The sequence below is a fragment of the Trematomus bernacchii genome, unplaced genomic scaffold (genome assembly GCF_902827165.1).
Source record: "Trematomus bernacchii unplaced genomic scaffold, fTreBer1.1, whole genome shotgun sequence".
NCBI lineage: Eukaryota > Metazoa > Chordata > Actinopteri > Perciformes > Nototheniidae > Trematomus > Trematomus bernacchii.
In genome coordinates, this window is record NW_022987429.1 from 2,131,935 (window position 1) to 2,154,795 (window position 22,861).

Below are 22,861 nucleotides of genomic sequence, written 5' to 3' on the forward strand. Positions count from 1 at the left end.
CCTCGGCGGATTAAACTTCCTTAACTGCTATGAAATGTATCCTCGATGCAATGTGCAAAGTGTTATCTGAGAAATGATTACAAATTGTGATAAGGTTTTTAAAGCCTCAGCTGCAGGCTGTTAATGGCACTGAATGCACAGTAGTGTGTGTTGTGTTGAAAGCAGACACACCAAAGCTGAAGTCTTTCAGCTCCTCAGGCTTTGGCCGTTCAGCAGAGAGTAAAACTGGTCTCCACACAACAGATTCTGCTCAGGTTACAATGGTCCCCCGCCCCACAATGATTTCTTGGAGCCTCTAATTAGTGCCCACACTTGTGTTTGGCATCCAGCAAAAGGAAGATTGAGTGTCAGTCTTTTCACTACAGCAGTCTATTTGTGTGTTGACCCCGTAGTATTCTGCATCCAGACCTCAGAGTCTGGATTTAGACATAACATCAGCACCAAATCAGACATACAAATTCATAATAAACTCAGTCAACCTTAGTGTTCTCCTTCTATTTTTTACAAAATAAAGTACATCATGCTAAGTTAATTAGTACAATCCTCATTTGTTTTAGCAATTACCTATTTTGTTATGAACAGTTGTTTAATTAAAAGGAGCTGCATTTTATGAAGCATCCACATTTAATCCAATTTGAATAAAAGAATACAAAAATAAACAAGTGCCAGGAAGCTCTTGCTATCACAACAAAAGTGTGCAACTAATTAACATTTCAAGGACGAAAACATAACAATACCACTAACAATTATAGGAGATATTGTGGAAAAGAAACTACAGCGATAACCAAGGAGAACATGAAAAGTGTTAAAGGAGAGGTGTCATGGCCATTTCCACTGATCATAATTCCATTGTTGAGGTATACTAAAATAGATTTATACTGTGCATTTTTCCAAACTCACATTGGTTCCTCATACAGCATCTCTGTAAACTACGTGTATTCACTGAATTTCACTCTCTGCCTTTAACGGCTCGTTGTAGCTCCCAAAGCTCCAGCCCCCACCCTCCCTGTGAGCACAGTGTGCTCTGATTGGTCGGGACGTTGTGAATCGCGCTGAGCTCCGTGGAGGTGTTGTTTCCTTGTTAGCGATACACAGCCAAACACAGCCAAACTCATCCTGAGCACACACAAACTCACAGCCGAAGTAAAAACAATAAGTGTGGCTTGATATTGAGTAAGAAAAAGGTTGATAAACGCTGTGAGAATGGGTCTGCAGAGAGAATTTCGCCGCGATCCCAACTGTCTGTTATCAGCCTGCAGCCAGGGAGGAGAAATCAGCAGAGAGTGTGTGTGTGTGAGGAAGTCTGTGGATTGGTCAATTTGGACCAATCAGCGGGGGCTTAACGTAACGGCTCCGCGGACGTAACGTAACGGCTCCACGGATTGGTCCATTTCGTTCCGGGTACGGGATTACATCATCCCGTACCCGGAAGAATCAAATGGACAATAACGTATCTCCAACAAGGCGTTTTGGGGAGGTCTTTTCTGTGTTAGAGTTTTACTCGCTATAGGGTGTACTTTGAGGGTTTTGACTCTGCACACCGTTTACATGCATAAAAACCTTCATAACACACAAGGGGACGGGTAATAACCGGAAAAGCATGACATGGGACCTTTAAACAAGGATCCAAAAGCAGTTGCTAGAGCTTTCAATGAGCAAGCACTAATCTTATATTCACATACGTTTTTAAGTTGTGTTCGACATGTATGGGTCCACACAAGTTTCAACAGTATAGGCCTGTAAGCCTCTATATTCTCTCTTTATATTACAATCAAAGCCTGCCCCTATTACTGCAGGGTGCTCCATATCAAACTTAATTTCCCCATCAGATGTCAAACTCAGAATCGTTTTCAAAGTTAATTATTGTCAAGTGAATGGAATGATAAAAGTAAAAAGGCGGCAAAATGTGTTCTCTCAAACACTGCGATACGGGCCTATAACCTCCCCTTCTGGCTGGGAACCAAGCACTGACAGATGAACCACATCTTTTTGAAACTTCTCCCCACAGCTGTGGACGGGAGCTCCAGGCTGCTTTGTTGTCACATCTGTGAGCTGGACAGCTGGATGTTTGGAGAAAATCACAGTTTGATCTGCAGCGAGCCAGATTGGAAGACAGCTTTGCCATTCCAGATCCAGACACTGCGATTAAGAATGATCAAAAATGTGGCTTTTGCAAAGAATGCAGCTGACTGGATTGATGGCTGATCACAACCTACTTTGTAGCACCCTGGCTCCAATACAGAAACACTTAACTCTGCAATGAGCTGTTTGGAAGAGGTCAATAGGGTGTCCACTAATGATTACATAAGTGATCTTGGACCACACATAACTGCACTTGAATCTCAGTAAAACTAACGTTGCATCTTGGATTATGGCCAAGTTCACACACTGAGTAAATCTGTCTTCACACATCTTCCTTCCCTTATCCAATTACTTTAATCTTGTCTTAAATCATGAAGTAACATGGACCTCCCATTGCTCATACTTAATTTGTTGGCTCTTAAACAATTCAGAGCATTGACGCCACAAAGTAATATCCATCTAATCACAGCAGCTGTCTAGAATTTCCCCCCCAAAAAATCAAAAAATTGATACAGAAAACATAACCTGTGAACAACCCTTTAAGAGGCTTGGAGCAATGCAAGCAAATCTGGGTAAAGCCCTTAAAGGTCTGATGAGATTTTCAGCTGTGGCAAATTGAATGATTAATCCAAAGCTGTAGACAAAGAGACAAGGAAAAGAACATTTTAATTGTGGCGGTTTAAGAATAAAACTCTGGCTCTGGTTCAAGATACAGATCGATTTCTTTAAGCGGGCTGCCCAGGATCTCTCATTACGGCCGGCCCAACAAGCCTTCCTAACCTTTTGGCCCAGCTGTCTGGAGAAGAGTGCAGAGCTCAGGGTAATGCAAGTATACTCCTTTCAACCTCTATTTACCAAGGGAGAGTTTGCTGTGCTCTTTTCCTATAACATCCTGCTCTCACACACAGATACAGGCCTGTTGCTAGACACTACAGCCACACTTTCTTGCTTTGCATAGCACTGTGACGGCTGTTAGTGAAAGAAGTAGTGAGGAGTGTTTTGAATTCAGTGCACAGGAGTCAAACTGACTACCCCTGCTGAAAAAACGTCCTTTGCTCATAATTCAGTCACCACTCTGTCTGCTGCTTTCCATCATCAATGCCAAAACCAAAAACATGCCCTCTAAACTCCCGGGAACAATGTCTGTGCATACATCCCAGAATAACAACTTGCCAAAGGGCTGACTTTGCTAAACCAAGCAAGTTTGTACCTGGATCCTCAGAGTTGATATGAGTAGCAATTTGAGGATTAGAAAATGGGAAAATTGATGTTTCTGAGGGGAGACGTCTGTAGGCGAGGGCAGTGACTTAGTGTCTGCAGGTTAATTCCGATAAGAGGGCAATACAATTATTGTATAATTGCAATGATGCTCTCAATGGATCTATTCATCCAAGGGTTTCCAAAGGGTTGGTATTAAAAACAATATAGCAGCACTGTTTTAAGAAACACATTTGAGTGCATCCAAGTGTTAAAAGCAAAGTTACGAGCCTGAAACTTAGAATTGATGAATTGCGTCGTCTAAACCTCTCTGTCTGCCTCTTTACTCTTACAGATCTGCGTAGGGTCATCAAATGCACTTTTAACAACAAATAAAACCTTTTGTTTAACAGGCCATTAAACTTGTTGCACCCATTAAACTTGTTGCACCCTTTTAAGTCATTCTTGATAAAAGCCACATATGTGTGACATCTGTAACAGCTTCGAATTAGATACCTTCAGAGAATATCACACACTATAAAGGGGAAAATAATTCATAATGTCAGTAGCATGAATGTCAAACTACATTCCCGGTTCCAGCACATTTTTCTACTTTCATTACGTTTTACTGTGACATTTTCCTCATACTGCCTGTGCTGCAGCACCTCTTTTCACCCTCTGTCTGAAACCAGAGCTCAGTCTACGATGATTGGTTAGTTGGCCAGCTCTGTTGTGATTGGTCAACCGCTTAGAGATGTCCCGCCCTTTAATCCACATGCGTACATTCACAAAAACCTTAAGAACACAATATAGGAAAAGGCAAACCCTAAAAAGCATAGAAGGGCCCCTTTAAAGTGTGTTCCACATTTTAGATGTGTTTGTTAATCTGTAATTGATGGGTTTTTCCTCCAAAAAAAAGACCAATCAGAGAGTAGGTGGGATTATTATAGCAGATTACATGTGGATTCAGTGACCTTCTGTGCTTCACCTTCATTAAAAACCTTAAGTAGTTATTCAAATAAGTGATTATGATGTACTCACACCTGCCCAGTGTACGTTATGTTATCTAATCAATTGCTATCAACATGTGATTGAAACTCATCAAACCATTAGTCTCTTGTTCAAACAGGGGGCTTTAATATAGTCTCTTGAGCACCTGAACTGCAAGTAACCCCTTTTCATACCTTCGACCACACCCACACATCACCATGAGTCATATTATCTACTGAAGACTGATGAGATGTCATCATACTTAGTGGGGCTCATTTTTACGTGCCTGTTTTGGAAATTGTTTTGAAAAATGACAATTAAATTGATATGCTAAGCACTTAGATCCCAGTCGGCCTTTTAATAGTCTACACAGGTCACTACGCCGTTGACTGTCCACCGCTTGACAAAAGGCCTCCAGCACTCCTCTCTGACTGCTTATTAAAAAAAAGGCTTTCCATCATCTGTTTCCATTTGCCTCTAGCCATCACCCCGTTGTTTGGTGCAATTGTTATCAGAAAAACCTAAACAAAACATTGAAGAACACAAACAGCCAATTAAAGCCTTATTTTATCGCCGGAAACAATGAATATTCATGCAGCTGCACTTCAGGAAATAAAGCCATATAATTACCTCCGGAGATAAGTGGTTCGAAAACACATGCCTTCCTCTGCAGTGCTCGTACAATGCAGATGTAGACATCTGGGTAAATACTTTCCTACTTAAACTTTAAAATTCTTGAACTAAACATTTCTGAACTGTGGCTAAGCAACCAGGAATTAGCATTTATATGAGGAACTGCAGAGATAGCTTCCAATACATAAAAAATGCAATACTAATGAACAGATTGTTGGGTGAATGATCAGGAAAAGTTGCTTGGACCACCAAGACTAAGTATTTACCATCATTCAAATATATGAGTATTCTGGCCGAAATAAGCTCTAATCAATATTTTGATATTAACATTTGATCAAACACTATGCATATTGTTAAGGTGTCACTTGTAGTACAAAACTCACAACTCAACCAAACAGCGACCAAACACCGTTAGCAACTAGATGCTGAATCTCACAGTTTTAGCAGTTTAAGACACAGCATTTTTTGTCACAAGTTGGTGGAGGCGAAGCTGAGAATAGTTAAAGTGGACCTATCATGCTATATTATAATAATATAGTGTAGGACCATACCTATATAAGGCATATTTATACTTTTTTTTTTCAAAATACGAAACAGATCATGCATTTTAGCCATGCCTCATTTCGCTCAATTTGCACTATTTTACCCCTGTTTTTGCAAGGGCTGATTCTGTGAGAACAGCACTACCTACAGGCCTGGCATATGTACTCCAGCGCTTTCGAATGGCAATGGCCGTGGCTGTCTCCTCCTGATTGGTGGAGTTGGCCCAATAGCCGTAGCGCCACCGTCCTGACGTCAGGACAGTGTTCAAATCTGGATCAGTCTGTATCAGATCCGTTGCAGCCCCTTTTTTAGAGATTTGGGTATGGAGGAAAATAGAGAGGGTTGTGTTTTCTGACACTTGGTGAGTTCCCTGGAACACCGGGGACACATATTCATGTATAAAAGACGTACAAAAGTGCATTTTGCATGATAGGTCCCCTTTAAGTTAATATTGGACGCAAATTTGCTAGATAGTTAAAAACACAAATTCTAATAAATGACAGGTCTAATGTTGCTCTGGATCGACTGGATGCATTAAAAGGCAGCTGGGCTACACGTTCACCGCATCAACTTTAACAGTGGATCCATTCCATTAAGTGTCCTAGTGAGCGCTGTCAACCACAATAACAGAGCTCTGTTACATCTACGTGTTTTGAAGGATGTTTTGCTTTCTTACCAGGAGTTGTTCCGAGGTCTGTAACGTGATAGCCTGGCAAAATAACTTAAGGTGTTGAAAGACGGCTTGTAGGTTACTCCAAAGTTGTCTAACGCTATGGATGTTGTACACATTAAGGAATCACCTGGCCTTGAGTTTTGACAAGTCACAGCAGGGAAAGCACATGGTGAAATCCATTTCATTAATGATGGCAGTTGGTTTCAATCAATTACACCTGTGCTCTTCCTGCCATAAGCCATAATGTCTGCTGTGAAAATGTTCTCTTATTATTGCAATACACTTTATTTATAGCTAATTAGGACAGCTATTGTAACATGTTGCAATAGCTGTCCTGAGGGTATTGGGACATTTCATGGTTGTAAATGGTAGGTGTCTACATTTATAATGACAATGTTTCGATGATGTAAGACCACATTATTGTGAATTCAAGGTGAAGTATGGTGTCATTATTATGGTTTTGTATCCGTGACATAAACAAATGTGGGTTTCTGTTGACATCTGTATGAATTAAAAAAGACTTTGTAAGACTAGTGTGATGAATTGACTTTTTTAAAACCATAATAGACATACTGGCAGCAATAGGGTTGGGGGAAAACGCTTGATGTCCACAGCATACATGCCAACATGTCAATGATCTGCCTGAGAAAATCCATCAGCAGAAGCATTCGATGCTGGAAAGTATGGCAATAACAAGCAAACTCAGTGACCCACTTTAATTCTCAGCTAAGTCCTGTCAACAGGTGTGAAGGCAGACAAAGTGTTGAACAAACTTGGCTGTCAAGGCACAAACTGAAAGATAGATTTTGACAAACGGAGCTGGCATGAAAGATCTGCCTTGTCAATGAGTCTCATTAGTTGGTGTGGTTCCGGGGCCATTTTCATGTGCCGTCTGTAAAAGCCCTAATTAGAGGCAGCTGAACAGATGTAAGATATGGAGGGAAAAGGAAAAAGGAGGGGGGTAAAGGGGGCTTAACACCTTTTCTACTAACCGTTTGGTAACCTGTCTTCTACTCTTCAGGATTACTCATTCAGAACATGTCCTTTCAAGCTGTTATCCCACAATGCAGAGGAAGTGAATGGAGTGAAAAATGTCTTGGAAATGTACGTAGGGAGAAAATAAAATATTTAACATTCTGGTCCGTCAATTTATAGCTCAGAAGTATAAATATTTGTTTAATCTGAGCAGTTATTGCATATTTGTACTGCACTTCCCACGGACCAATTGTTAAGCAAACATGAATGAACCAACACTTTTTTTCCTATATATTGTTTTATGTTTGAATGTTTGATGTTTATTTGTATTTAGGGGCACAAAATGGTTTGTGTGCACAACTGGAAAAAAAACTAGCAGTTGTTTACTGTGTACACTGATGCATATAGGCTACAGCCCCACATGTTTATTGTGCGATTTAGGCTTGACTGAGGCCGATAAATCAGAAAACAACTGTGGACATAGCAACCGTGTGTGTAGCCCATTCAACAAATGAGAAAAAGCAATGAAAACGTTGCTCATTACAGACTTGAGTGGCCACCTGCCCACTTTTTTATCACCTGGATGGAAACAAGCGTTTATGTACCCTCCAGACCAAGACCAATATCTTTAAGTAATTTCAAGATAAACGGCCGTGAACTTACGCAACATCATTTTTGAAAATGTAAGACTTTTTTTTAACGAATCCCAGACACTTGTTTGTCTCTAACTGAGTCATTAGGTTGTGTCACCAACACAACTCAATCGCTTCACTAGTTAGTTGAAAGTCTGACTTATAACATTGGGTAAGACTGCACTGTTTAGTTATCACAGTCGCCATCAATATTACTATAAGTTTCCCCTTTGCTTTTCCTGCCACGACAAGTCAACATTTCTGCTTGGAGAAATTCCTATTAGCTAGCCAAACCCCTCTAGGATTAAGATTCTTCATTAATTAATATTTCTTATGAACAGTTTTGTCAAACATGCATCCTTCCTTCCAGTATTCCCAGTACTATATATTCACGTTGGCTGATGTAATGCTTTGTAATTGGCTTCCATCGACCAAGTGCCATGTGTATCATATAAGTCCCAGTTCAAAGCTACATTTGTCATCCTTTAATTGCACAACCTAGCTAGTCTGTTTGATTCAAGATCCTATTTGAACTTGCCTGTGTTTTCATCACTTGACTGCATTTGTCATATGTTGTAATCCTCAACTCATATGAGGCAAGCAACATCTGGGCATGAGGCCGTTTGTTCTTTACACGTCCGCACCAACGTGAATCAGATTCCACCTAATCATCAGGTAGGATATATTGACAAGCATTTAGCAAGGCATCGTGTCCAGACATACATACTGAATGTACGCACTGGCACATTGCATGGACTTGTAGAAATGGTATTGCGATTTTAATTCAATAGTCAACTAGATGTCCAAATGACAAGAAAAACACATGCGAGGAGTAACTTGGCATGTCTAACCGACTTACTGGAAGCGTCTATGTGTTTCAGCACTGGGCTGTTCAATGGATAAAGTTTATTCTTCCAGGAAATCAGTCAGTGTTGCCAAGTTATTTCTTACGTTGTACGGTACAAGGACAGCATCTCCTCATGCTGCAACTAAATTACAGATGGCATATTGTATCATGTTCGCCACACCAGTTTCCTCAATCAACACTTAGGAGTTGAAAGGAAAAGGAATTGCAAATTGTCAGGATATTATGTATACCCCTGGCTTTAAAAATGATTTGGAAAAAACATTAAATGGTATTGAGGTATGTTCTCTATTATCCTTCGTATCAGCTGACCGGTTTAAGTAAGTGTTACGGTGGAGTGAAATTCCAGATCACCAGCAGTGGAAGCTAAAGCTGTAGCTCCAAGACAAAACATTTTTCAGTTCCACAAACAATCCTGCCCAAATAACCGAGGAGCCGTCGGGAGTAAGAGGTAATTTTACTCGTATTTTATACAGATGGAGATTGCTGCAGTTCCTGTTCAATGCGCAGACATCGACACACAAACATGCACAAATCATTCCTGCCAGTCAAAACGACCTAATAGCTTGTGTGCATTTTCATTCAGTTTGGGCCATAGAAATTGATACCCCCCCCATGGGGATCCGAGTGTAAGCACTGGCATATCCAGTCTGCACCGAAAACCTATTTGTGCTTTGGGAAAAGCCATACATTCTCAAAATAGTATGTGTGATTGGGTTACCGTCTCTGTATGCCACTGGCGTAGCGTCGTATATCACATCTCACCATGTGCTAGGTGACATAATCCAGCGCTATGCCGATGATGTCGGGACAGGTGTGTGTTTTATTTCCCCTCTAAATGCATTGGAGCTGGGATATTTCACATCTCTATTTATGAGTTTCTGGTTATTTTCTCAGTCTCCTCGGATGGCGTATTGAGAAGATACAGTGGTGGTTTGGTTTCCATGGGCATGCATGACTTATGGGTTATTATTGTAAGTAGTGAAGGTAATAGATAGTGAAAGCAATAATCATTTTCCAATATAAACATCGGAGGGATGGTTATTTGAGCGATGATGCACAATAGGGGAACTACAGTACATGAGTAATACATGAAGAAAACATGTGTAAAGTTTTTACGTGTATGCTTAAATTAGCTCTAGCAAACCAAACAAGCAAGAGAATCTAAGTGGAGGCTGATTAAGAAGTTGTTATTTGTTGACATCAGTCTTCTCTAAATAACTGTTTTTTAGTACTATATTAGTAAAAAAGTGCTGACGTAAAAATACAAATACGATAAACCAGCTGTAGAGAATCAGGAACGTATTGGTTGAAGGTTTAAAAATGATTATACTGGAAAGATGAGTGTGCTGGTGAGCTTACAAGTTACTATTATTGATATGTACTAGAAGGGTTTCTATAACAACCTGTCATGTAATAAGTGTCAAATCACACATATGGTGTGCAATTCCAAAACAGTATGTAATTACATAGTTTAAAACACCGTGTGACAATATATAACATTTCATCTGACAAGCAAGTCACTATCCGTGTCACATTGTAAATTCTTACAGTGTTAAAATGGGATTAAGCACAACACCTGAGCTGCAGTGCACTCCTAGTCAAGACCAGTAAACAAGATGGTGTTACAAATATATTTTGGCATTCGTCGTGTTATTGATTAGGCTATTTACACTAAACTGAGTCCATTCCAAGAGCAATAAATAAACCTAATGCATCCTGTGAGTATCAGCACAGACTTTTTATTTGCACAGTAGTGTTTTGAAGTCGGTAAAAAGCTGTAACCACTGTAACATCTTCATTTTATTCCAATTTAAGCTGCTCAAACTGCACATAATATCTGCAATGAGGTGTCTAGAGTGTATTCTAAACTGTGTGAGGCTTCTCAAGCATCAGTAAATCTCATTGCTGCTTTCTAAAATTAGCTAGGTGCTTGATAACCGTGAAATGTCTCTGCTGCATCGGATAATTCTAGTAGCTCAGTTCGACACATGAGACTCCCTTGAAATGATAAGAAGGGAGACATAGTTAGGTTTGTTTCAATTGGTTGCATATATGACGTCTGAGACAGTGCAGTGTATTTCTATCAAGCAATGTAGCTACACTGTCTCGGTGTTTCCGGGGAGAAATGCAACAAAAACACATTATCTTATTTAAAAAATGGTCCTCCAGGGGACAGACTGAAAAAACTCTGGGTCTTTTTGTATGGTTGCAGTAATAATGATGGATATATAATGTTTTCTTTGCATGATGTTTTGTCACAATGCAGTTTGTGAATGAATGTCTGAATCCATATAAGGGAATCTATTTATATAATAATTAAGCTGTTCAATTACTGGAGGTGTCATCGTAAATAATTGGTGTATTGCAAGTTACAACAGAGCTATTTTTCACAAATAGAACAAAACACAAACAGTGACTAATGTGCGCAATAAGGACTTAATGGTTGTGTGTTTGTTACACTTCATTTAACACCTGATAAAAAACTTATTGTGAATGATTCATTAGGAAAGTGGCCAGTGTCTAAGTCATTAGCAACTGGTTCATTAACAAAGTATCTAGCAGTCTTTCTTAATTAACTTATTTAGTGATTGATTTAGGAACTCCACTTCATTGTAAAGTATTCTCATCATATCAGAAAATACACAGCTGTTGTATTCTTTAGCACTTGATCTGTGTCAAGCTCCCTGTCAATCAGCTGCAAGGTGACGGCTATGCAGCCAAGAGAATTGTAGAGTGGAGTCATTACAGGATACTTTGAAATACCTCTGATAGGAGGTGTTGACATCTGCCAAGCTATGCAGACACGCCCTCCAGAGACGATCACCAAGGTCAACTCATCTCGCTGCCAAGATTTTTTAGCCCAGTAGAATTCCAGTTGTAATAGGACAACCGATCCTCGCAGGACTACTGATGTCTGAGTAAAAACAGGGTGGCAAAGCTCAAACCCTAACAGCCTCTAGTTGATCCAAATGCATTTTAAATTGAAGCGTCTGTTTTAGAGGTGAATCCGTTTTTTTAACAACAAGAATGAAAGTGATTGCCAAGAGTAAATCAAACAATCTTTCCTCTGTTTTCATATGCCATAGCTTTTTATATTACATAGCTTAAAGACACATACTGTACATTTGCCTGTCTTGACATGCTCGTTTTGCAGAGCAAATGCAAATGAATAAGCATTCAAGATCTAATGCATCCTTTAATGTTGAGTAATTAAATATATGAACCTATTACAATGACCAGAATAGGTGTTTGATGGATACATTGGCTGGGTTAGGATGAGTCAACTGTATAATATTGTTTTTATTTTATTTGAAATGGCAAGTCTGATCTGATTTTTTATGATGCTAAAGTCCTTTATAGCAGCTACAGAAGTGAACACACCTTCTTTTGTACTGTACTGTATATGTTTTATTAGCCCTCAACGGCTAACATTCGGCCAGTTCGACATTCAGCCTATAGTAATACAACAACTAAGGGAGAAAACAATGCTGACGTGCATTGAATGACAGGTCTTTGCGCTGACAAGTAATCCTGACTTTAGGCAGACATACTCCACTCGTCATGTTTAGACTGCAGCAGGCAGACACATCCTTCTGCCCGGCAGAATCAATGTTTGCATTGGGACTATTTAGAGTACTGTGTTTAGAAGTCCACATTTAAAAACTCTATATTTATCTGCTCTGGGAGCTCTCAGAGGCATACACTTGACTAAGGATTGCTCATTTTCTTTTTGGCGTTGTTTAATTCAGTCTGCTTCATGTGGAACAGCTTTGCTCAGTGCCAGCTGGTCAGACTGTAGCTACTTGAGTCATTGTGCAGAAACAGCTGATAACATTGACCAAGCCCTTCCGCTAAAGAAACTAAATGGCTTTTCCATTGAAGTTATTTCATCACGTAGATAAGGGAAGAATGTGATAGAAGTGCAATCTGTATTCATTTTGCAAAAGGAAGAAATAATATACAATCTTTACAACTACCAATGAAATGGTGGCTTTTTATGAGATACATTTGCAATGAAACATTGACAAAGCCAAACATTTGAAATGATATCGCCAAGCTAGCTCATGGTGTAACTAGTTGACCATCCTTATCTGCAACCTAGTAATATTTCACATATTGTGTTTCTTATTGGAGGGCAGTCGATGGAGGCAGGACAATGAGACCACTACAGAGCTGAACCGATAAGAAATTGAAAGAGGAAATACTGTGAGCCACATCAAAGACATTATTTAAACACATTATTTATCCAGGCAATGTTTGCTGAACATGGAACATGAACGCGTTTCCTCACCAACACCCAGATTTCTATTCAGACAGTTGCAGACACACCTGGGAGCTGCAAGGTGAATTAACTTTTGATACCGGCCACTCAAAACAATTAGGATGTTATTCTTTCCACAGCAGTTGTTTCAAGTGGACATTTTGTTGCCAGTAGCAACCCTTATTGACTAGCTTCAACAGCAGCAACTTCATTGACATTGTAACATCCACCATTTTGTTGGATCTACGTCCAAGCAAATATTGACAGTACATGTTATCTACTGTTTAAATATCCTCTTGGATAATTGTGTGTGGTACTGTTTAATCACAGTTTCTTTGTGATTTTTTTATTTGATCAATTTACTGCCAACCAAAGTAGCCATTATGCTAGCTGTTTGAGGCTAATATTTAGCTAGTGTCAATGTTGTCTAACTGAAGATGGGTTAATATTTGTTTTACTTCTTATATGTCTACTAGATTACTTCCTGTGGGGACTTTGTGGTGGATATTGGAGCCCATCCAACAGTTTCTTCTGACATGAGGATCAATGTAGGACATTGGACAATCTAGTCTATGCATTTGTAAATACAGTTTTTGTTACTGCGCTAATTCATATTTGAAACACTTTTTATTGTTCATGGTATCGTATCTTGTCTCGACCAACGACTTCTATTTTTCTTAAACGGCAAGTGTATTTCCAACTACATATAAAGTTAACAAGGAAAGAAAACAGTGAAATGCAAAATAAATGTAAAATGAGGCTGCTACAGTATGTTTGCTTACAATTTCACTGTATCATCTCAAGAAGGCAATGATATATCACTTTTAGGATAACAGCTTGGTGCTCTGCCCCCAAGTGACAAATACATCTATCAATGCAGATTCTGACCATCATGCTCATCCACTTCTTAGAGACCAAGATATAACTACATATGTATTCATCAGTCTATTACTGGCATTGACTCCCAAGCAAACTTCACTGACACTGATTCAGGGTCCAGACCTGTTGTCTATGGAGAGCTTTTATTCTCCAGGAGAGCTTAGACCTGTGACCCGGATCCCCAGAAAACTCCCTTGGCTGATGAAATGACAAACAGCAGGCAGGCGGTGGCATGCTTTGCTTGCCAAATACAGCACTCTACGTTCAAATAGTGCTGACAGGGAAAACATAGACATTGTTATCCAAGGTCGCCCACTTGGGAGTGAGATGTTGAGGCTAAATCTCCTCCCGGCAGTATAGACCGTAGTGTGTGTTCAATGTGTTGCTACTGCTGTAACTGTGGGAAAATAGCATAAATGCAGATAATGCGATTATAGTTTTTCTTACTTTTAATGATTTAGGTAGGAGCTGGTGTGTTTAGGGACTTACTGTAAGCAAAGGATTGTCTATAAATCCACAAAAGTACATTTTTATATTAAACTAAATACATTTGCTCCATTCAGAAAACAGGGAACAATCCTGACAACCATCTTTTTTATTTGGTTTTCATTGGACGTTGGTGATATACTCAGTGTAATTGTTTCCCTCTTTGCTTCTCCCTAAAGTGAACCCGTCTATTTCCTCTGATGGTTTTAATTCAGCCAAGCATACCGGCTGTTACTGCACTGCCCGCTGCAATGATAAACTGCAGAGTGTGGCATTCATTCATTCATTCAAGCATATCCATCAAAGTACAACCTTTTCTAACGGGAAACCAGCTTTCCCAGGGATGCAGGCTCAGGAAACATCTGACCTGTATTAAAGAGCGCATGGAGATTCCAAGACCGGCTAGTTTTGTTTCACTGGTTTAAGAGGCGTATCGTAATTTCACATTAAAACATAAAGTTAAGCGCTATGGAAACCACTTAAAACAACATAGTGGAAACTTGTATGCCAGCTGGCGACACTTGAAGCTGCAAGTAGAAGAGAAGAGACTTGCACCTACTGTATATAAATCACTGTGTTTGCTCTACTCAGGACAGATGTGGTAACGCTGGCTGAGAAGCAGAGAAAAACATATAGGATTTGAGGCTCCATAATGATACCTGACTTTGAGTGTAAAAAAAGTAACTTTATAGCTTCACGTTTCAAACTAAAGTAGTGGGAGGAACTGCCTTATTGTAAGCAGTTAAAACGTCCCATTTCATAGTTATGTTTAATTATATCAACCTTTATTTCCTCCACGAATCCGATATGGTAGTCTCCTGAGTAATTCAATGACATTTTATGTTTTGGCCATATACTTTTTGACAGTTTTTAGTGGAAGATGGCTCTAGATATAATAATACTTGTGAACTTTAGGGAAAGAAATTCAGTCTGAAGTGTTGCCATACAGTGCAGTGTTGTACTGTACCTTTGACATTTGATGAAAGAAGCAGATATGTTCTAATGCAGTTGCTAACCTCTAAGAAAAGAAGTGTTGTGCCTATAACTATTCTCAGCCATTATGAATGAATGGCTGATCTAGACTTCACAGTTCACCTAAAGGGCCACCCACCCTTTTTCCTGTTTTTAAGTCCCCATAAACGGCTTGTTTGTGAGTGTAATAGTCTAATGAATGCACCCCTATATCTTCTACCTAATATGTATGTAGAAGTGGAAAACTGCACATTGTCCCCTTGGGCCTGAGACCCTTATGACCCCAGTTCTCCCCCTAATCTCTTAATCTTCAGCGGAACAGCAGCCTCTGTGATCATTGGCAGGTAGAGCACGTTGCATACCTTCCTCCAGTGGCGCTTAAGGGGGGGATATGTGAGAATATCTGCAGGTAATCCACATCTCCTACTAATATTTGCAGCCGGATTTTTCTAATAAGACTGTGGTCTGTGCTTACGGGTGGGCTCAGTGGAGGTAAACACATGGCCTTCTGCTAGAAAGTGAAGCCAGATTATGTAACCAAGAGCAGAGATATGAAAAGGCGCATCCTGAGATGACCTGTAAGAAGAGCTGAGGTGCATCTTCAGCTGGATGTGCTGCTGTGTTATAAAACCGTCGCCTCTGCCAGTAAATCACAGCCTAATGGAATAAGGCATTGTAAACACTGTAGCATGAACAAAGGCCATCTCAGTGAAATGAAACAAGCATATATGGCGTTAGTTAATAAGCCTGAAGACAAGGTGCTGCTACAGCTTTATTGTTATGTGCCTCTGTTTATTTGCAATATATGCCACTCTTTTAAATACACATACTTTTAATTATATAACAAATCACACTTACTTATACAAAAAACATTCATGTTGTGCTATTTTTCTTCATCAAATGCCTCTTGGACGTAATCTAATGATGTGGTTTATGTTGTGTGTCACATTTTGTCAGGCAAGAAAAAGTTTTTTTTAAGGTTAGACAATGATATAGTTTTGATCAAAAATGGATCACCATTGTATCACTGACATTGAATGCATTAGCTTTCTACAAGTTTTAAGAAATAAAATGGTTCTTATCCTCAAATGGAAATAACATCATCTGTAAAACAGTTAACTTGTAGAGGTGTTTGGGTTGGATGGGTACAAGCATTTGCTTTCAACTCCACTATATTTCTGAAACCGTAAAAAGCATTTGTGTAGTCAAACTGCAGATGCCATTTTTAGCAAAGCTTTTCCTTAATAACCATGAAACATTATACCCATGTGGCAAACAGATGAAAATGAAACGTGCAATGCATGTTATTGTAATATAACCCTTTAGTGGTGGAGGAAGGAAGTGTTCTCATAAATTATGACCACAACACACAACATTTACATTCCAGAGTTCATGCCCATACTGTTGGACTTTTTGAGACTTTTGTCCAAATCATTTATTGTGACAGATGGTTACTTCACTCAGCACTGGCCCCCTCTGATATCTTATGGAGTCATCAGCAGCCAGTTGTCAAGTGTAATACGACTGGGGACCATAACTCTCCCAGCAACTACCACTAAACATGCCAGACAGGTCTGGCTCCCTCCCCTCCCTCAGATCGATATCAAATTGTCTCACAGAGCATCAGCAATCAAGCACGGCAGCATGGTGAGCGCTCAGACTTCAGTCAAAGGTTACAGACGGCCGGCCAGCTTCGCCCGGCCTCAGCCAATGTGTGACCGCTGATTGAAAGAGTTCTTTGACAGTTTAACATTTCTCCACCCCACACTTCCCCCACCACCTCCTCCATCGCTCTCCCTCCCCTCTCTCCTCACGGTTGTTTTCCTTTCTCAACCGTGCTGATTAAACCTGGAGTTCCCGACGGGAGGCTCTGATTTCCCAGCCTTGACTGTTACTGTAGTGAAGTCAGCGCTGCATGTCCTCACACAAGGCCAGTCAAACCCACTGGCTACAGAAGGCTGAGTAATGAATGGAGTTTGACTAGTGCAACATCTGCAGGCTTGTTGTACCCCATGAGGTTCTGTTGTCATATTAATCTCTGTCAATAATTCAGCCCAATACAAATGTTTGACTCTTTATTGCACTTGGTTACTTAATACTTAATGCATGCTTTACTCATTATTTCTAGATGACCTATAAGACCTTTACAAGAACAGCTTATAGGAAATCCTTTTGCACAGCTTTTGCTTTGTCTTTTTTGTCTGACGGATTGCACTCCCAGTAGAGAGTTGTATCACAACCGGGCCAAAATCCATTCCTCAACACCTTATGAAAATGAACTTGAGTTCAAACAGCCAACACGTTTCCCTTATGAATTCAAGAGTGTTGAAGACAAAGCAAGTGTCTGAAGGAGAGTAGCACACAATAAGGTGTTCTAAACTTATCTGAAATGAGTATTATATAGGTAATAGGTACTTGATTGGTAACCATTGATAGAGTATAATCACATATTAAAGTGAGTTTATTGTGGCCAAAAACAATTATAAAGATTTGACCGGTATGGAAAACAATCTGCTTTAGTCAGTGCATCAAAAAAATTAAAAAAGTTGTTTCATTCAAGTTTTAAAATATGGCCCTATTCTTCGCACTAAACATGCTTGTGCCCACACACACACCCACACACTCTAGTTTAAATCACAAAATGTGGTTTCCAAATTTTAATTGATTGCAAGAAAATGTTGGAGGGGTAATTATTGACTTAATGCAGCTCAAGGTAGATACACCATCAACTCCAGCCTAACATGGAGGTAACATTAGACATTGACAGAACTGGATTTCTGAATTTGATAGTGCAGCTTAGTGCAGTTCTGAGGGTAAGCAAATTACATCGCCTGGAGCTACTGCTGAATGAATGGAGCCTTTTTCATGATCACAGGGAAAACTTCCCCCGGGGGACATGGAATTTCAGAGGGTTTTCCCCCTTAAACATACACTGGTACACTTTAAAGGTAAAAGGTAATTTTGCACTTCCTATCCTGGATAATGCTGTTTGAACTGAATGAAACACTCCCATTCATTGCAGCCCAAACTCAAGCAAGATGTGCATGTTTTAAGAATGGCTTCATGCCCAGTTAAAATAAGTATTTCGTTATATGTATGCAAAAAAAACATCTCAGTTCATGTTCAATTTAAAAACTTTTCTGAATGTTACAAACAACAATGGGGACTCACCGTTTTGCTCCTTTACACTTGGAGTGTAAAATTTGCTGACATGACTTGATTCAGCTTCCGACCCATATTGTTGGAGAAGCGATGCAAGAAGGAATAATAATGGTAGGATCATTTGGATGAGTGGTGGTTGGCGATCACAGAGCTCTGTTGAAGTGATGGTTTGTATCACCACACACATGCGTCGTTTACAGGACACCAGTGCTGTTTTGGACACATTTGGAGAGGATAAAGGCAGAGTAGAATCCACATAATCTTAATCATCAGTCCTTCAGGTGAAAAAGTAAAATGAATATCTCCCTAAATCAAGAAAAATCCTCATCCAAATCTCGCAGACCTTGCAGCTTCTGCGTAATGCAAGTGCGCACCTGTTGGTTCACAGAAAAGTTGGAGACTGAGTTGGGGAAAACTCGTCGTGCCGTAATTATAATCCCGGAATTAGTTGTGAAAACGTCCGTATGCATGCATATCATCTATGGTCATTGGAAAAGCAACGAGGCATTTTGGCTAAAGCGCGCGTCCACGTTGCGTTCTTGACTCAGTCTGAATAAATCCCCGCAGATCTTCACGCATTACAGCAAGAGCTCCCACACAGAGACAGCGAGAGAGAGAGCAGCAACATGATACAGTGTGTACTCAGAAACCACTCGCAACACCAAGACGAGTTCCGTTGTCTGGCGAGGTCTAGAGTCATAACTTGGTGGAGACTGAGATAAAATATCGCTGCGCGGCCGGGGTTGGGTTTTTGCAGACTGCCAACTGACGGCACAACAGGTGCTATACATAAAGTACAACTTCCCAGCCGAGGCAACTCCCCGGCATGTTAACCATTCCGCTGCTGCTGGTCCAATGAGGTGTTTTATCCACTTTCAGCTACATACTGTAATTCAGTTTAACTTCCAGTAGTTTCCAGGCAGGAAATGTGTCATCTTCTCCAGAGAACTAAGAATAAAGCAGCTCAGCACATTCTGTCATGAATAAGATACAAGGTAAACTATGCAGACTGTTTCCTCCACAATGTAAAAATAACTTCAATACACAAAATACCAGAATAAATTGTTTTTCTTATTCTGCTTTTTTTTTTAGAATAACCTGGAATCAGTCAAATAAGAACATCAATTATCAGTGAGTAAATTATCATTAATCACATTAAATGAATTGTTAAGAAAAACATTGTTTTAAGTCTAAAGATGACAAGATATGTATATTATTCCATGTAGAATAATCTTTACATAATGTCTAAAAAAATACAGAATATTATAATATATAAAATACATAGTTTTCCAGATAGTTGTGTCTTATGTCAATACAAAGGAAGCTAAGTTGTAACATTATGGTGGAGGTTGGCAAAGACAGACATGTATGGTATCTCATTTTCTCTTTCTGTGTTAAAACTCAAAACTATATTTTTCCTACTCTTTCAAACAGCTATCATTGTGGCCCACTTACATTTTCCAGTGCATCACGGTTCATCAAATGCATAACGTGTACATGGTTAAACAATGAAGTCCACAGATCATATTCACATATGGAGCTTCTTCATCATTGAAGAGGAAACTTTCCATGAGAAAATATGATTAAGTATGCTTGTTGTAACCGTGGAGTGATTGTTTAAATCCTTGATTCATTTTCCCAACAGAGAGATGAAAGACGCATGTGTTCCCTCACTGCACTGTTTAACACGCCGTTGTGCATTCTGCTTAACTGTTTCTGTGGAAGGAAATGTTTAAGAGCTTCTCAATTTGTCATATCAAAGCAGAGACACCGCTTGGAACAATACTCCCTCCTGTTCCCAATTTCCGTTCTCCCCGTTACACTGTTGTACCTCATCAACTGTGTTTCATGTGGTTCCTCCCATCTATTATTGGCAAGGACCCACCAGAGTATCCCCCACAGTAAGTCTGCTGCAGCACAGACACAACAATCAAAGGAGAGCTGAACACATATTGAACCCATTGAGCCAGACACATGATGCAATGCCGCAGCAATTTACCCCCAGTCTCACATAGCTCAGAAACTACCACCTCAAAGAGAGCGCGGAGCAGCCATCTCCCCCACATCAAGGTATGAAGGGAGGTTTTGTGGTTTTAATCAGAGTTAATGGCTGGGAAAGGAAGGCATGGGGCATGGATACAGTCATTTCATACGTGTGGTGCCCCCGTGGAGAGGGGCAGATAGAGGTCTTCTTGTGCCTGCTGCAAGGGCCAAGGCCCTTTGTGTAAAGGAGGGTATCACATTCCAGCCCTGCAAGGGCCTGCAGCAGATGTCAGCACTTCACATTGTGGAATCCCTCTCTCTTTCACACACACACCCATACACACTCATTCACCCCTTGAGGTTTTGTCTGTAAAAGCTGGGTATTTTGTCTCGTTTGTCCACATTTGATTGCCACTTCCTTGGTGGTCTTGGGTAATGTGGAGTCTTCGATACAAAGAAATATAATAAACAGAGACAATTAGAAACAAGGCAGACCTTTGGGGTCATGACTAACATACAGAAACATGCCAGCCAGGAGGGCTGTGTCCACCGGGTATACTGGAGATGGAAATGTATACAACAGAGAACTCACAGTCGGCGGCTCCCAGCTAAATCCCTTTAGACTTGCTTGCCTTTTTGGGACACATACTGTCAAACAAACAAACGCCCGCTCCCAATCAGTCCCTGTTACACAACACATCTGTCACTGTGTCTGCGAAACACAAGCTTTGTTCCAGGTGAAATGAAATAATACACAAAGGAGCGGACGTGTTTGCTATATCCAGATCTCAGCTCATTACATTTTGAAGAAAAAGGCTTTTGAGATGACTTCATTTATATGGTAAAACGTCCTGAAGCAGCAGCAGGAGCTTTTTGCTGTGTGGTCCTGCGAGGAGTCGTGGGAAATGTGCCAGCAGACGAATTTAGAAAGTAATGACTCACATTCTCTGGAACTTTTTAACAAATTGAAGTCTTCTAAATCCATTGTTATGCCTGCTAAATCGTATCATTGAATCACAGTATCAAGGTTGTGCTAATAGTCTAACGGGGTGCAATGTCCTTCATATTCTGGACACAGTTTTAAATCAATGGGTACTTAAGTTGAATTAATATTAATGTCTTGTGCTTCAGTTTGTCATGTAAAAAGTGTGGCATCAGGGTGATTTATTGCCCCTGGCTGCACTTGGCTTGGAAACCAGAGCCCCCTGGTGGTGCCCCTCAGCCCTACACTCAGTATTTACCTCTCAGTATATACGGGCCCCAATGAGCCAGTACCGAAATCCAATATGTCAGTGTTGTGCTCTAACCATTAATTACACTGAAACATGGATATTCTTGTCTGCTACATTTATCCATTACATTTGTCTGCATCCAGCTTTTCACAGCAGAAACCTGAAGTGAATTAAATTGACATTCACTTGTTAGTTTTGGATGCTGTTCTCTCTTTGTTATTGCTCCTGGATGCACTGAGAATGAGACAGGAGTAAGTCTGCAGTGTGATTAGCTGGGCTTAAAGTAAGATACCCCATATTAATGTATGGGTTCTGTTGTGTGTGGGATAATATTCATATTAAAGAAAGCAACACTTATCCTATAAGTGTCGTTTTTTTTATATTTTAGGAAATTAACTGTGGTGTTACTTTATAAGCTAACCACTCTTTTCTTATAGAAATGCCAAATGTTCATTCAATGCAACATTAAAAAATATTTGGCATCTCATGTTGGAAGGATCCTCTTGCTCCTTGAGGAATTCCCTCTTTACCTTTGAGTACAGTCCAACAATACTGGGAAGAAGCGCTTCGGTTAAACAGCTTTCTGGCTTCCTGCCTTTATCATAATCTTGGGTCGTTTTGCAATTACTGAATATGTGCTGACGAGGAACATTCAGTTTCCATTATGGCAACCAGCATATACAATGTTCCCGGGGTCAAATCTATACTGCCACACTTTATCAATACAGTATTGTTCTGGAGCCCTGCGCTGTGTGATGTTTACTCTTATTTACAACAATTTGTAGTTTCAATAGGTAGTGGTGTTACAGATATGTCTTACATTAAGTTGTTTAAATTGTAGCATGTATAATACGGCTGCATAGATGTTTTGTTTAAAGGAGGAAAGCCCCATTCAGAGGGGAAACACCCTGATCAATAACTGAAGCGAGACTCATCTACTACTGCAGGGAGATGCCAAGAATATGTCACTGCTCTGCGAAACTGACTTTTTACTGTGCCGCTGTAATGAGGGTATCGATCCAGAGGACTCTTCTCAAGTGAGCACAATTCATTATTTTTCAAGTTTATTTTTGTATTTCACATTATAAAAAGAAAAGAAAAATATCACAGCAGAATCATAATTAACACTAAGCCTAATATAGTTTGGGGTATTAGTTTATATTTGGGATGGCATCCAGTTGAATCCTCACTAAGCTTTAACAACATATACGTTCAGTAATATGAAAGTACAAAGTCTGAACATTCCATAATTGTAAAGCATTGTAAGACCCAATTTCCATTGGAACAACAGCT

At 39.9% G+C, this 22,861-nt stretch overlaps 1 protein-coding gene across 2 annotated transcripts in view; it reads right to left on the reverse strand.

The window, feature by feature from the left end:
* The window catches only part of pdgfc (platelet derived growth factor c), a 44,233-nt gene extending 25,105 nt beyond the window's left edge, over positions 1-19,128 (reverse strand). The window contains exon 1 of one of the 2 annotated variants that reach the window (XM_034140758.1): positions 18,363-19,128. In XM_034140758.1, coding sequence (XP_033996649.1) covers positions 18,363-18,540 — 178 coding nt within the window. In that variant the 5' untranslated portion in view covers positions 18,541-19,128. The remainder of the gene's footprint in view (positions 1-18,362) is intronic. The other variant, XM_034140768.1, reaches the window with a different exon arrangement.
* Between the last annotated feature and the right edge of the window lie 3,733 nt (positions 19,129-22,861).